The sequence below is a fragment of the Alligator sinensis genome, unplaced genomic scaffold, assembly GCF_000455745.1.
Source record: "Alligator sinensis unplaced genomic scaffold, ASM45574v1 scaffold453_1, whole genome shotgun sequence".
NCBI lineage: Eukaryota > Metazoa > Chordata > Crocodylia > Alligatoridae > Alligator > Alligator sinensis.
In genome coordinates this window covers 909,827-921,708 of record NW_005842485.1, presented here as the reverse complement: position 1 = coordinate 921,708, position 11,882 = coordinate 909,827, and the positions used below count along the sequence as shown (strand labels likewise).

Sequence of the window (11,882 nt, the reverse complement as noted above, 5' to 3'; positions counted from 1 at the left end):
GGTATATAGTGGGCAAAAGGAAAGCTCAGAGCAACAGAGCCTCTGCAGGACAAATCAGGACAGTTGGTGGTTGATGCGGGGAAAAAAGCAGAGCTCTTCAATGAGTTCTTCGCTTCAGTATTTCTATGTACTGACCAAGCCAATTCCCCCACCTCGATCATTGACGGATGTCCACGTGGCACCAGTCCGCCTACGCTTAGTTCTGAAATAGTTAAGGAGCTCCTGGAGGAGCTGGATGGGTAGAAGTCAGGAGGCCCGGATGACCTCCATCCACGGCTGCTGAAAGAATTGGCCAGTGTCATAGCTGAGCCTCTGGCACAGCTGTTTGAGCACTCGTGGTGCTCCGGCCAGGTCCCTGAGGGCTGGAGAAGGGCCAATGTGGTGCCCATTTTCAAGAAAGGGAGAAGGGATGAGCCGGGTAACTTTAGACCAGTCAGTCTTACCTCTATTCCTGGGAAAATGCTAGAGAAAATAATCAAAGAACACATTTGCGCAGGCCCAGCAGGTAAATGATGCTGAGGGGAAACCAGCACGGGTTTGTCACAGGTAGATCCTGCCTGACAAACCTTGTAGCCTTCTATGACCAGGTCACACGCTGCCTGGATGTGGGAGCCGAGGCTGATGTTATCTTCCTGGACTTCAGGAAGGCCTTCGACACAGTTTCGCACCCTATCCTCATTGGGAAGCTAGCAGACTGTGGAGTGGACGCTTACACAGTCAGGTGGGTGGCCAACTGGCTTAGGGACTGCACCCAGAGAGCGGTGGTGGATGGTTCCTTCTCGGCCTGGAGGGAGGTGGGCAGTGGGGTCCCGCAGGGTTCGGTCCTCGAACCGATATTATTCAATATGTTCATCAGTGATTTGGACGAGGGTGTGGAGAGCACCATCTCCAAGTTCGCTGATGATTTCAAGTTATAGGGCAAAGTTAGTACACCGGAGGGCAGGGAGCAGATTCAGGCTGACCTGGACAGGTTGGATCAATGAGCAGAGAGAAATAGGATACAATTTAATAAAGATAAATGTAAGGTACTCCACCTGGGAAGGAGGAACCCCCAGCACACCTATAGGTTGGGGAGTGTCCCAATTCCCCAGCCAGTGGATCGTGGTGAGGTTGAGGCCTCAGTTAGCCAGTTTTGCCAAGAGGTGATCATGGGATACCAGACTGAAGGCTTTTTTAAAGTCAAGATATATGACATCGATCTCTTCCCCCTTGTCCAGGTGATAGGTCACCTGGTTGTAAAAGGAAATGAGATTGGTCAAGCAAGACCTACCCACAACAAACCTGTGCTGGGTATCCCTCAGGATATTGCCATCAGTTAGCCTGTATAGGATAGCCTCTTTGATAATCTTTTCCAAGACCTTCCCCAGGATAGAAGTCAGGCTGATGGGCCTGTAGTTGGCTGGATCTACTTTCCTCCCTTTCTTGAAGATGGGCACGACATTGGCCTTCTTCCAGTCTTTGGGCTCGCCTCGATCCTCTTCATCTGTGCCTTCAAACCCCTGTCTCAGTGCATCAGGCAGGTCCCTGAGATGCACGGAGCCCAGATCCCTGGAGGAAGTAAGGAACAGGCTAAGGTCCTGGCCTATATGGATGATCTGAACATCCTGTGTAGGAATAAGTGTGCAGTAGAAAGAGCCCTGTGGCACACACAGATTTACAAAGTGGCAGCGGGGGCCAAGCTCAATGTGAACAAAAGCACCTGTCTGGCCATGGGTGAGCTTGGGGACCTGGAGTCCCTGGGGGTCTCGGTTCCTTGTGAGGGGGTCAAGATTCTTGGGGTGGAATTTGACTTGGAGTTGAGTGGAAGGAGGACCTGAGAGAAGGAGGCCAAGGTGAGGCAGAGGTTGAGTATGTGGCATGAGCACCACCTCTCCATGGGTGGGTGCGTGGCACTCATAAAGTTGGTTTTGCTACCAGTGCTGTACACTGGACTGGTCTTCCCCCCTGCAAAGCGTATCATCCACAGAATCCAGACAGCCATGAGCATCTTCTTCTGGGATCCCGAATGGAGAAGGTGGCAAGCAAGACCCTATACAAAAAGAAATGGACTGGGGGCAGGAGGATGCTAGACACCCACCTGTTCCTGTGGGCACGGTACATGAGCCAGATTTGCAAGCTGGTGACCGGGTCAGACACCAAAACAGCCTGTCTATTAAAGTTTTTTTGCAGGTCGCCTGAGACAGTGGGGGGTGTACGCATCAACCAATGGGAGACCATGAACCATGGAGCAGCCCTGGTTCTACAGGGTCCTGAACAAGCTCCAGAATGAATATGAAGGAAAGCTTGGAGGCTATGGAAAGCCCATAAGGAAGGAAAAGCCCAGCGACTATGTCCAACCACAAAAAGATACAGAGAGCAGTCAGGGTTAGAGACAAACTATCAACCATGGAGACACTTTCCGATGAGGACTGCCAAGCCATCTGGAACCAGATCTTCCACAAGGACGTCTGCAAGGACCACGGGGACTTGAGCTGGTTGATAATGCACCAAGTGCTCCCAGTGAGGGCGTGGAGGTACAAGGAAGGGCCAGGGATTTGACTCAATTGTCCCAGGGAAACCTGCCAGGAAGAAACAGATCACTGACCACCTCCTATGGCACTGTCCGTATGCCACGGATGTGTGGGAAAAGGTAAGCCAGGTCCTTGAAGGCGTGATGAGTCATGTTGATGACAAGGGAGGTAGCACTGTACGGATACTTGACTGAGCAAAAGGGGTCCCAGACAACACACTTCAACCAGTTTGTGTCCTGTGTCAGAAGCGCCCTGTGGCAGTGCAGGAACCTGCTGTTATACAGGCACGCCGAGCTCAAGGAAACAGACCGTATTAAAATCTTTTTGAGCGAACTTCAATTCTACCACCAGAAATCGGTGAGTGAGGATGGAGAGGACATAGCCAACTTCATCTGGAAAAGCGACACCTGGCGCGGGCTGTTCAAAGACCCCTGGGAGGGGAAGTGGACAAAATGAAGAGGACAGACACGCCACTGGACCTGGAGACAGCGAGAAGGACTACAACAGGATCAGCAGCAGCGGAAGTGACAGCAACATCGATTGCAACAAGGACAGTGAATGAACTGAGAATGTAAATCCCAAATTGGGGTTTGGACTAAGGGACTGCATTTGGGTTAGGGTAGGGTAGAGTGTGTGGTGGGGGGGGCACAAGGGAGTGGGGACATTTATTGTGTAACAGGAGCGTGGGATTCTTAATGCGTTTTAAGATATGTGATGGAAAGTAATACAGGATGTATATATATATAACTCTCTCTCTTTAAATATATACGGAGAGAGGGGCAACAGGAGGAGGGATGCTCCCTGGCTCCTATCTGTGGGGGGTAAGAGGGGGCAGGGTGCTGCACAGAGCTCCCCTGGGTGTGGTACCTCCCTCCCCGGCACCACTGTTGGGTCCCATTTTGCTAGGCAAGAGGGAGGGAGCATGGAGCCAAGGGAAGCTGATGCCAGGCAGGCAAGGGACAGAGGTGCAGGTCGGAGTGTGGCCAACGCCACGTATCAATGTGGGTCAGGCAGCCAATGGCACAGATCTTTTGTGGGACCTGAGCTGGGAGACACGGGCAGAGGGAGGGAGGAAGGACTGACATGTTTTGTTTTGGGTTTTTTTGGTTTGGTTGTTTTTTTTATAAAATATCTCTTTCTCTCTCTCTGAAGAGTGGATGTGACTGAACCAGTTCAGGCGGCGAGGCTGTAGGTTATCACAATCAGGAACGATGTGCAGCCAACCCGTGTTTCTGGGTCGGCCCCAGGTTGGTGGGTCAGGGGTTTTGGAGGGTGGGTGTATGGTGTTGGTTGGATAGTGTTTCGGTGGGTCGGCCTGGCATGGGCAGGTGCCCTCTCCTGTGCCAGCCTGGCTGTTAGAGAGGCTCTGTGGGTCAGAGGTAGTGGTGGTGGGTGTGTCATGTGGTGTCTGGGGCAGAGGCCATGCAGGAAGGCCCAGGGAGGACAAGACTGGGGGAGGTGAGGGTGTGGGCAGGTGGGTTGCCCAAGGGGAGAGCCCTGGGGAACTCAGTGCAGGTTAGAGCAGGCGGGCACGTGGCAAGGGTGGGAGCAGCTGGCCGAGCTGGTGCACCATAGGACGGTGTGTCAGGGCCTGGTCTGGTGGCTGATGCTGTGCAGGGTGGCGGCTCCCTGGCAGTAGATGCTGCCCCGGCATGCTGGCCTAGCTGGCATTGGGGGCATGCGTGGCAGGCCAAGGGCACAGGTGCCTTGTTTTTATGGTGTCCCAGTGGTCCTGTCAGTGTAGTGGGCATGGACCACGTCTCGGTCTAGGATGGTGACATCAATCCAGCCTTTTTGGGTGTGTGGTGTTGAAGGCTGAAGATGTGTCTGCAGTGTGAAGCAGGGGTGTATGTCAGAGGGGCAGGGCAGTGCCTGCGGGTTCCTGGTGCGGGCGTCCATCCTCTAGCAGGGGTCTGTGCCTTGTGGGAGGCCAGGGGCGTGCTGTGCTCAGGGCTGTTCCAGGGTAGGGCTGCCCAGTTTGTCTATGCATGTGCTGTGAGGCAGCATGTGGGGCAAGGAGCATCTGTTCCTTGCCCAGGGGTGGGTGGAGGGAGCATTGTCTGGTTTGGTGGCACTTGGCTGTCTCACAGGGTGAGACTGTCTGCTGAGGCTATTTGTACCCAAAAGCTTACAAAGAAGATTTTTTCCAACTGTTTGAGTTGGTCTAATAAAAGATACTAGATTTACCCAAAGAACCTGGTCTGTCTGTATCCTTAGACCAACATGGCTACAACCTATACCCCTGAAACAAAGTAGAGGCAGGCCCTCAGCAGCAGGAGGGGCCCATTAGCAAGCCGCCAGTCCAGCTGGAAGAATAGAAGGCAGGAGGAGCAGGATAGCAAGCAAAGACGTGGGTGGAGAGCAAGGAAGAAGGGTGAGTGGGAAAATGGGGAGCCTAGAGGGGACAGCAGTTATGACCCAGCTGGAAAGAAGCCTGTGAGAGAAGCAGAGTGCAGAGCATGGCCACTGCTGCCTGCACTCCCAGTCTCCAGGACACAGCCAGCATGGGCCAGGCCAGCACACAAGAGCCCCTGAGAGCAGATAAAAGGGCACTCCTGCACTTGCCTGTGAGTTGGGGACAGGCTAGACAGATTTCTTATCAGATGGGGGGGGGGTGCTGCTGATGCTGGTGAAGTTGAACCCTCTGCAGTAAAAGAGCCCAGGAGGGAGCAGGGATTTCAGGAGCTGCACAGAAGCACCACGATCACGCTAGCCCATTGCAGTCCGGCTTCTGTGAAGTCAAGGGATTAGGTGCCATGGGGGGTGGAATTGAATAGGAGCCTGGACTGGGAGGCATCTGGGAGTTGTCTGGGACTTTCCCAAGATACGCATGAAGCTGAGTGTCCGGGGGAGACAAAAGGGCTGGGAGATTGGCACCCCCTGAGCTCAGCGACTCGTGCAGTAGAAGCAACAGAGCAGAAACAGGCTTCTCCTCTCCCAAAGGTTGGAAAGTTTGGGGAGAAGAAACAGGAGTTTGGGCTAAAGATGCTTTGGAAGCAGGCACCTGCTTCCATTAGAAGGGGAGACCCCTCCCTACACCAAACACCCCCCCGCCAGACCGCTGGATGCTATAGTCTCACCTGCTGCTTTTCCTTTGGTCTTTCTCCTCCAAAGGCAACCCTGGTTTTTCACAGTGCATCTGTGGTTTGTTGGGGTAAGAACTGGAGAGGAAGAAACACAGCATTCACTGCTGCCCAGCCCAGCCCAGCTCTGACCAACGCCACTAGTCTCCTCTCCTTTTTGTACCTCCATTGTCAGGAAAGTAATGTCCAAACAGCCTGTTACAAGAAACAAGGAAGGACGTAGTACCAAGCCTATCATGCTTAATGTAGGGGAAAATATTTTGGGGCTATGAGTTCTGTTATAGAAAGCTTGGTGCCAGGTTGCAGAAGCTCTACCTGTGCACCTTTTACTAACCACCTGATCTCTTTACTTTCCAAGACAAATCCTGTGTCCCGGTAAAGACAATTGCCTGCAGAAACGTTACAACAGGAGATCTGTTGAGGCAATGTGAAAAGGCTGTCACTGGGATGAAGGAAAACTGCTTGGATCTGGTATTTCCCTGTGGGCCAAAACAAGCCATACAACGCTGTGGAAACATGGGCAGAAGCAGGTTCACAGTGTTACTTTCCCTTGATTCCCCCAAAGCTTTTAGTGCAGAAATAAGGATGTTTTAACATGTGTTACACAGCCTGTCGTCAGTGCTTGGACAGGCACTAGAGCAGCAACCTGTTCTGCATTTGTAAAATTGTTGAGTGGTGTCAAAGGTAGCTTTGTTACTCATAGAATCATAGACCACAAGGGTTGGAAGGGACCTCAGGTGGTCACATCTAATCCAATGCCCTGTAGGACCAGCTCTCAACTAGATCATCCCAGCCAGGCCTTTTGTCTACCCAGCTCTTAAAAACCTCCAATCACGGACAACCCGTGTCCCCAGAGGCTGGGGGGGCACAGTGAGCTCCCACAGGCTGTGTCACTGTGGGAGTGTGGTGGCAACTGGTGAGCTCCTGCAGGCAGCCATGGCGCTGTCAGTGATGGGGGGGACTGGCGAGCGCCGACCAGTGGTCAGCAACCACCCACAGATGGTGCTGACAGCATCGGCCAGCAGCGATTGTGGACCACCTGCAGATGCCACCGGTGGTATCAGCAATGAGGGGGGTGGCAAGCTGTGACTGCCTGCAGGTGCTGCTGGCAGTGCTGGCAGCACCTTTTTGCAGGCAGTGAACCGCCATGCTCAGGGTGTACATGTGCACTCCCTACATGTTGCCAGTGCCTCCAAGAATGGAGATTCCACCACCTTTCTGGGTAACCTGTTTCACTACCCTCCTAGTGAGAAAGTTTTTCCTAATGTCCAACCTAGTAAAATTAAAAAAAAAAAACTTTTGACGTATTTGCTGTTCAGTTTATTGAAACCAGGGCCCACAGTGAAGGACACATGGATTCCAGCCCAGGCCGCAGCCCTGCTCTGGGCCTGAATCTGCTGCATCTCTATCCCTGCACCCCTCACTCCCCGTGACCTCCTGGCTCTGGAGGGTCCCTGTAGCAGTGTCCGGGCCCTTGGCTCAGCTGGGTATGACCTGGGGCACCAGGGACAGGGTGGGGCCCTGGGCAGCACCCTGCTTTAGGGGTGTGAGCTCTGCTGGCTAGGGCCTGGGCTCTGTGCAGCCCCCAGCAGGGAGACAGTTCAGGTGCCCACACAGACCAGCCTCTGGTGTACCTGGCCAGAATCAGCTCTCCTTACATCCCAGCCTGGGCAGGTGGGGCTGGGCTGCAGGGAGCTCCAGGGAGATGCCTACAGCCTCCTGCCTTGCAGCTGCCAGAGACCCAGCCTGCCTTGGACCCAGGCCTCACAGACAGGGAGAAGGGGCACCTCCAGTCCCCTGAACTTCCCACCCTGTGCTTGGAGGCTGCCTGCTGCAATGCAGGCCTAGGGGGGCTGACCCCTGCCTGGGGCCCCAGGGCAGTGCCTCTGGGGGTCTCTGTCCTGGCCCCAACCTCCTGCCTGCGACCCTGATGCAGAGCCAGGGCAGGGCCCTCAGGCTTCTCCCTGCAGGGGTGAGGGGCAGACAGGCTGGGCATGGGGACTTTAGGGCTCAGCCTCCTCCCAGGGACCCTCTGGGGGCTTATTCCCCATCCCCTGCAGCAGGGGCTGTAGCTGCAGGTTCGGGGAGTATAGCACAACTGCTACATGCTCCAGAGGCCTCCCCAGCTGCCTGCCCTGGGGCTGGGCCCTGCCTGCTGTCTCAGGGACTGCAGCAGTGAGAAGGTGGCACCAGGCTGGGTGATGCCAGGGGCATCAGGGGCCCAGGCAGGCAGTGCGAGGGGAGCATAGGTCCTTAGCAGGGCCTGGCCTGGGCTCACACTGGGGCAGCCTGAGTGTCCACAGCCTCCTTGCTGCAGCCTGGGGCTGTCAGGACAGACAGTGGATGTACTATGAAGTTAGATGATGGGTTTGCCTGGGCTGGTTTGGACAAAGCTGACTCTGGCTCAGGCAGTGGGCTGGACTGGATGCGACTTCTGGAGCTCCCTCTAGGATCCCCTCAGGTGAGACATCAGCCAAACTCACCCATGCCCCAAGCCAGGCCCTAGCAACTGTGATACGTGTCCAATGCTGCCAACCCCCTGAGGCATGGAGGCAGGGGCTCAGAGGGGGGCCCCTTTCCCTTCTGCCTCAGCAACAAAGGGTAGAGACAGCTCCTGGGCTGCAGGAGCTTCTACACAGCTGTTGGGATCCTGGGAGTCCAAGGCAGCAGGGATGCATCAATGAGGAGCTGCAGGCAAAAGCAGTGAGAACGCAGCAACCAGGTTTATGGCTGTGGGGAGAAGCCGGGGGCTCAGTGCACAGAAAAGGGAGGCAATGTTTATTAAAATATCATCTCTGCCCTCGGAAGCAAAAGCTTCTGTTAGAAACACAAAGAGAATGGGACAGAATGGGGAGAGACCGAGGCAGAGACTCCAGCAGGGCATCACTACTGGAGCTCAGAGCAGACCAGGCTTCCTGCAGCCCAGCACCACCCCCTGCCCAGTTGGCCCAGAGTTGGGGGCTAGCATGGAGGGGGCAGCAGGCCCTAGTCAAAGGGGCAGGGCAGGAGCATGGAGGCAGCTGCAGGAGATACAGGTGCTACAGGCCTCAGATGCGGCCTGGCATCAGGACAGACCTGCGACCAGACTGACATCACATGGCTGAGTTAGAGCAGCCAAGTGACCCCTCAACCTGTCCTCCCTACCCTTTGACCTGGAGTCTTACCAGCCCCTGGCTTCTGCCCAGCCTGGGGGCTAGAGCACACGTAAGCCAAGGGACAGGGCTGCCTGCCCTGACCACTTCTTCAAAGCCATGGCTCTACAGGGACCAGGCCCCCATTCCCACCCAGCACACAGGCCATTTCTGAGACAAGCCCCATGTGCCAGGCTGGCACAGCCCTGCCATCTCTGTGTTCTGCAGCGACCCAGCAGGAGGTATCAGTGATGGCCCCCAGGCTGGGCAGAGGGCCTGGTGTCAAGTCCATTGGTGGCAGTGACCTCTGCCAGCAGCCACATGTGATCTTGCACCAGAGCACCTTCCCCTGCAGGGCAGAGCTGCCCCCAATCCCAGCTCAGCTCAGGAATGCGGTGTCCAAACCCCACGGCAGAGGCAGACGACCATGCAAAGCAGGGCACTGGCTGAAGTTCCCCACTCTAGGTGCCTGCCTTCTGGCCCAGGGCTCTGCTCCCCTCCCCAGGGCACCAGCTTGGAGCTCCTTGCCAGTGATCTGCCAGGTGGGGCACAGGTGGAGACCGGGCCCAGCTGATGGGGAACTGAGCACATTTACACCTGCAGTCTCCTCTGCTCTGAAGAGCAGCAGATAAGGGAGAGGGGCTGGGACTTCTGCCTGGGAAGAGAGAAGGGACACAAACATGAGGAACTTGCACATACCTAGGGCCCTCCCCCTCCTGCAGCTGGGGGCTGCTCAGGGCCCACAGACCACTACACGAGACACCACAAGTCGTGGGGGACACAGGACACTGCACGCACACATGATGGCACACACCTGGCACTGATTGCAGCATTAAGCAGCTGGCTGGGAGGCATAGCAGCACTCCCCATGGGTGAGGGGGTGCAGCCTGAATGGGGCTCCCTGGTTAGAGGGTGGGCACTGTGCCACAGATACAGACAGAGATACACACACACACACGCACATGCGCACGGCTGAAGGACAAGTCACCCAATAGCTTGTTACTGAAGGAGAGCAAAAGCAACATAAGACACCCATTAGGAACCGCTTCTCCTTCCTGTGCCCAGCTTGTAGTTTGGCAGTCTGCTCTGCACCCATGGGCCTGTCCCAGCTTGGGGGCATCACTGCTGTGCTCTGATCACCTCACTGCAAAGGCACACAGATACCTCCCTGCAGAGAGCCCCACCTAGCACCCTGCCCTGGGCAGGGACCCCACTGAGCCACAGGGCTTATATTCCAGAGGAGGGGGCTCAGTGTGGCCAGCCCGACTCCAAAGTAAACATCACCCCTCCCCCACCACCCCCAAAAGACAGATGCTACCCACAGAACACAGCACCTGGTTCTCAGCTCCTCCAAGGCATCCCCTGCCCTCCCATCCCCCCACGCTTGACAAGCTCCCCTGCCACAAGGGTTCAGTCACTGGAGAACACGTCAGAGGCTGAACATGGCACCAGCTACACTTGGGACCAGAAGTAGAATGGGGAACCCAGAGCTCACAGCCACCTCCTGTGGGCAAGGGGCTACTCCAGCAGGGATTCACTGTAGTGTTACGCATGGAAGCAAGGAGCAGAGCACAGTCCAGGGCTGAGCTCAGGTTTTGAAGAGGTTGGACCTAGGAGGCCCAGCTGGGCCGTTAAAGGAGACTGTGTAAACGGGCAGGCATTGGTGCATAGTGATGGCCCTACCCAGTCCCTCGACAGGCCCCACGGGCTGGGGGCATTAGGAGTGTCTCTGCTGCTACGTCCCATGTTGCGACTGCGGATGAAGGCCTGATGGTCTGGAACGGCTGGTGGGTGGCCCAGTCACATGATCTTGCAGCACGAGTTCTGCTTGCGAGCCTGGGGCGGGGAGGAAGAGAAGCACAAGATAGGCCCTGGGGAGTTCTTTCTGGGGGAAGAGTTGCCACAGCCTGACCCAGCTAAGCAGAGCCACAGCCTCCTCCTTTGGCCAGCTCTCCAGGCCAGGCAGGGCAGAGAGCACTGGGCAGGCAGCATCCCAGCCCCCGCCCACACCCCGCAGCATGACCGAGTGCCAAGGGCCCAGGGCACTCACCGTCTTGTAGAAGGCTTTTGACTGGGCCCCTAGCACTTCCGATTTGGACACCAGGTCATCCAGCTTCTCTCCACGATCCAGCAGAGACTCCATGGTGTTGTGCTATGGCGGGGGCAATAGAACACACACAGGCCAGGATGAACAGTTAGTAAGACACTGCTGTGCCTGGATCCAGCTAGACTCTGGAGCCTGAGCTGAACTTGGGGGTCAGCTCCAAGGGACTGGGAGACCAGGCCCAGTCTTTCAAGGAGCACCAGGGTGCCTAAGTGCCAGGACAGGGCCAGACATAAGGTCAGCTACCCTTCTGGCAGCCCTCACTCAGAGGTGGTGTCTCACCACCCACGTACCACGCAGGGCAGGGGGATCCATGCTTTTCCTGGCTGCGTTATGCCCGTGGCTACAAGGATCTGCCCCTTCCCCTCCACTGGTCTGCTCCAGCTCATCTGTGCACTCCACCACCTGCAGCACCATGGTAAGTACCTCGGGACAGACCACATCTTCCTAGTCAAGGCTCCCAAGGATCCTTCTGCCTTTGCTCCTGCCACCAACCGTACCTCTCACCCAGTGACACCACCCATGTCCTGCCGGTTTCCCTGCTCCGTACCAGGATGATTTTAGTCTCGTCCAGTTCTGCTTGCACTTTCGTCATAGCATCTGCTTCGCGGGGGTTCTGGAAAGAGGAGAACATGCTATGGTACAAGAACCCTGAGCCCAGCTTGGCCAAGCCCCACTGGCTTCCAGCAATTCTCCACTGCTCCATTGTCTCAGGGGGCAATGGAAACAGAGTGGGTTCTCAGGCAGAGGGGCTGCTTGGGGGCCCTGTCTGCAGACACTGCAGCTAGCCCAGACAGTGATTACACAGGCTTCTCACTCTCTGGAGACAAGACCCGGGACAGGGCTACTGACCCATCTTAGGGACTCTTCTATCCCCTGCAGGACCAAAGAGCCCTACAACTCCTCCCTTGGCCCTCTGCAGTAGGCCATCCCCATATTGAATCTGCAGCCCTAGGCTCAGAGGCTGAATGACTGCTCAGGGTCATGGCATCAGGTGCACAGCAAGGATTGGAAAGCAACTCTCCCAGTGCCCAGACTGCTGCCCTGATTGCTC

The 11,882-nt window shown here is 56.0% G+C and overlaps 1 protein-coding gene across 3 annotated transcripts in view; it reads right to left on the bottom strand.

The window, feature by feature from the left end:
* Window positions 1–6,898: 6,898 nt before the first annotated feature.
* YKT6 (YKT6 v-SNARE homolog) overlaps window positions 6,899–11,882 on the bottom strand; it is a 12,879-nt gene continuing 7,895 nt past the window's right edge. For all 3 annotated transcript variants that reach the window (XM_025212795.1, XM_006031179.2, XM_006031180.2), the window contains exons 6-8: window positions 11,379–11,444; window positions 10,775–10,876; window positions 6,899–10,560 (exon numbers count right to left, since the gene is read on the bottom strand). In XM_025212795.1, the coding sequence (XP_025068580.1) occupies window positions 10,525–10,560; window positions 10,775–10,876; window positions 11,379–11,444 (204 nt within the window). In that variant the 3' untranslated portion in view covers window positions 6,899–10,524. The remainder of the gene's footprint in view (window positions 10,561–10,774; window positions 10,877–11,378; window positions 11,445–11,882) is intronic.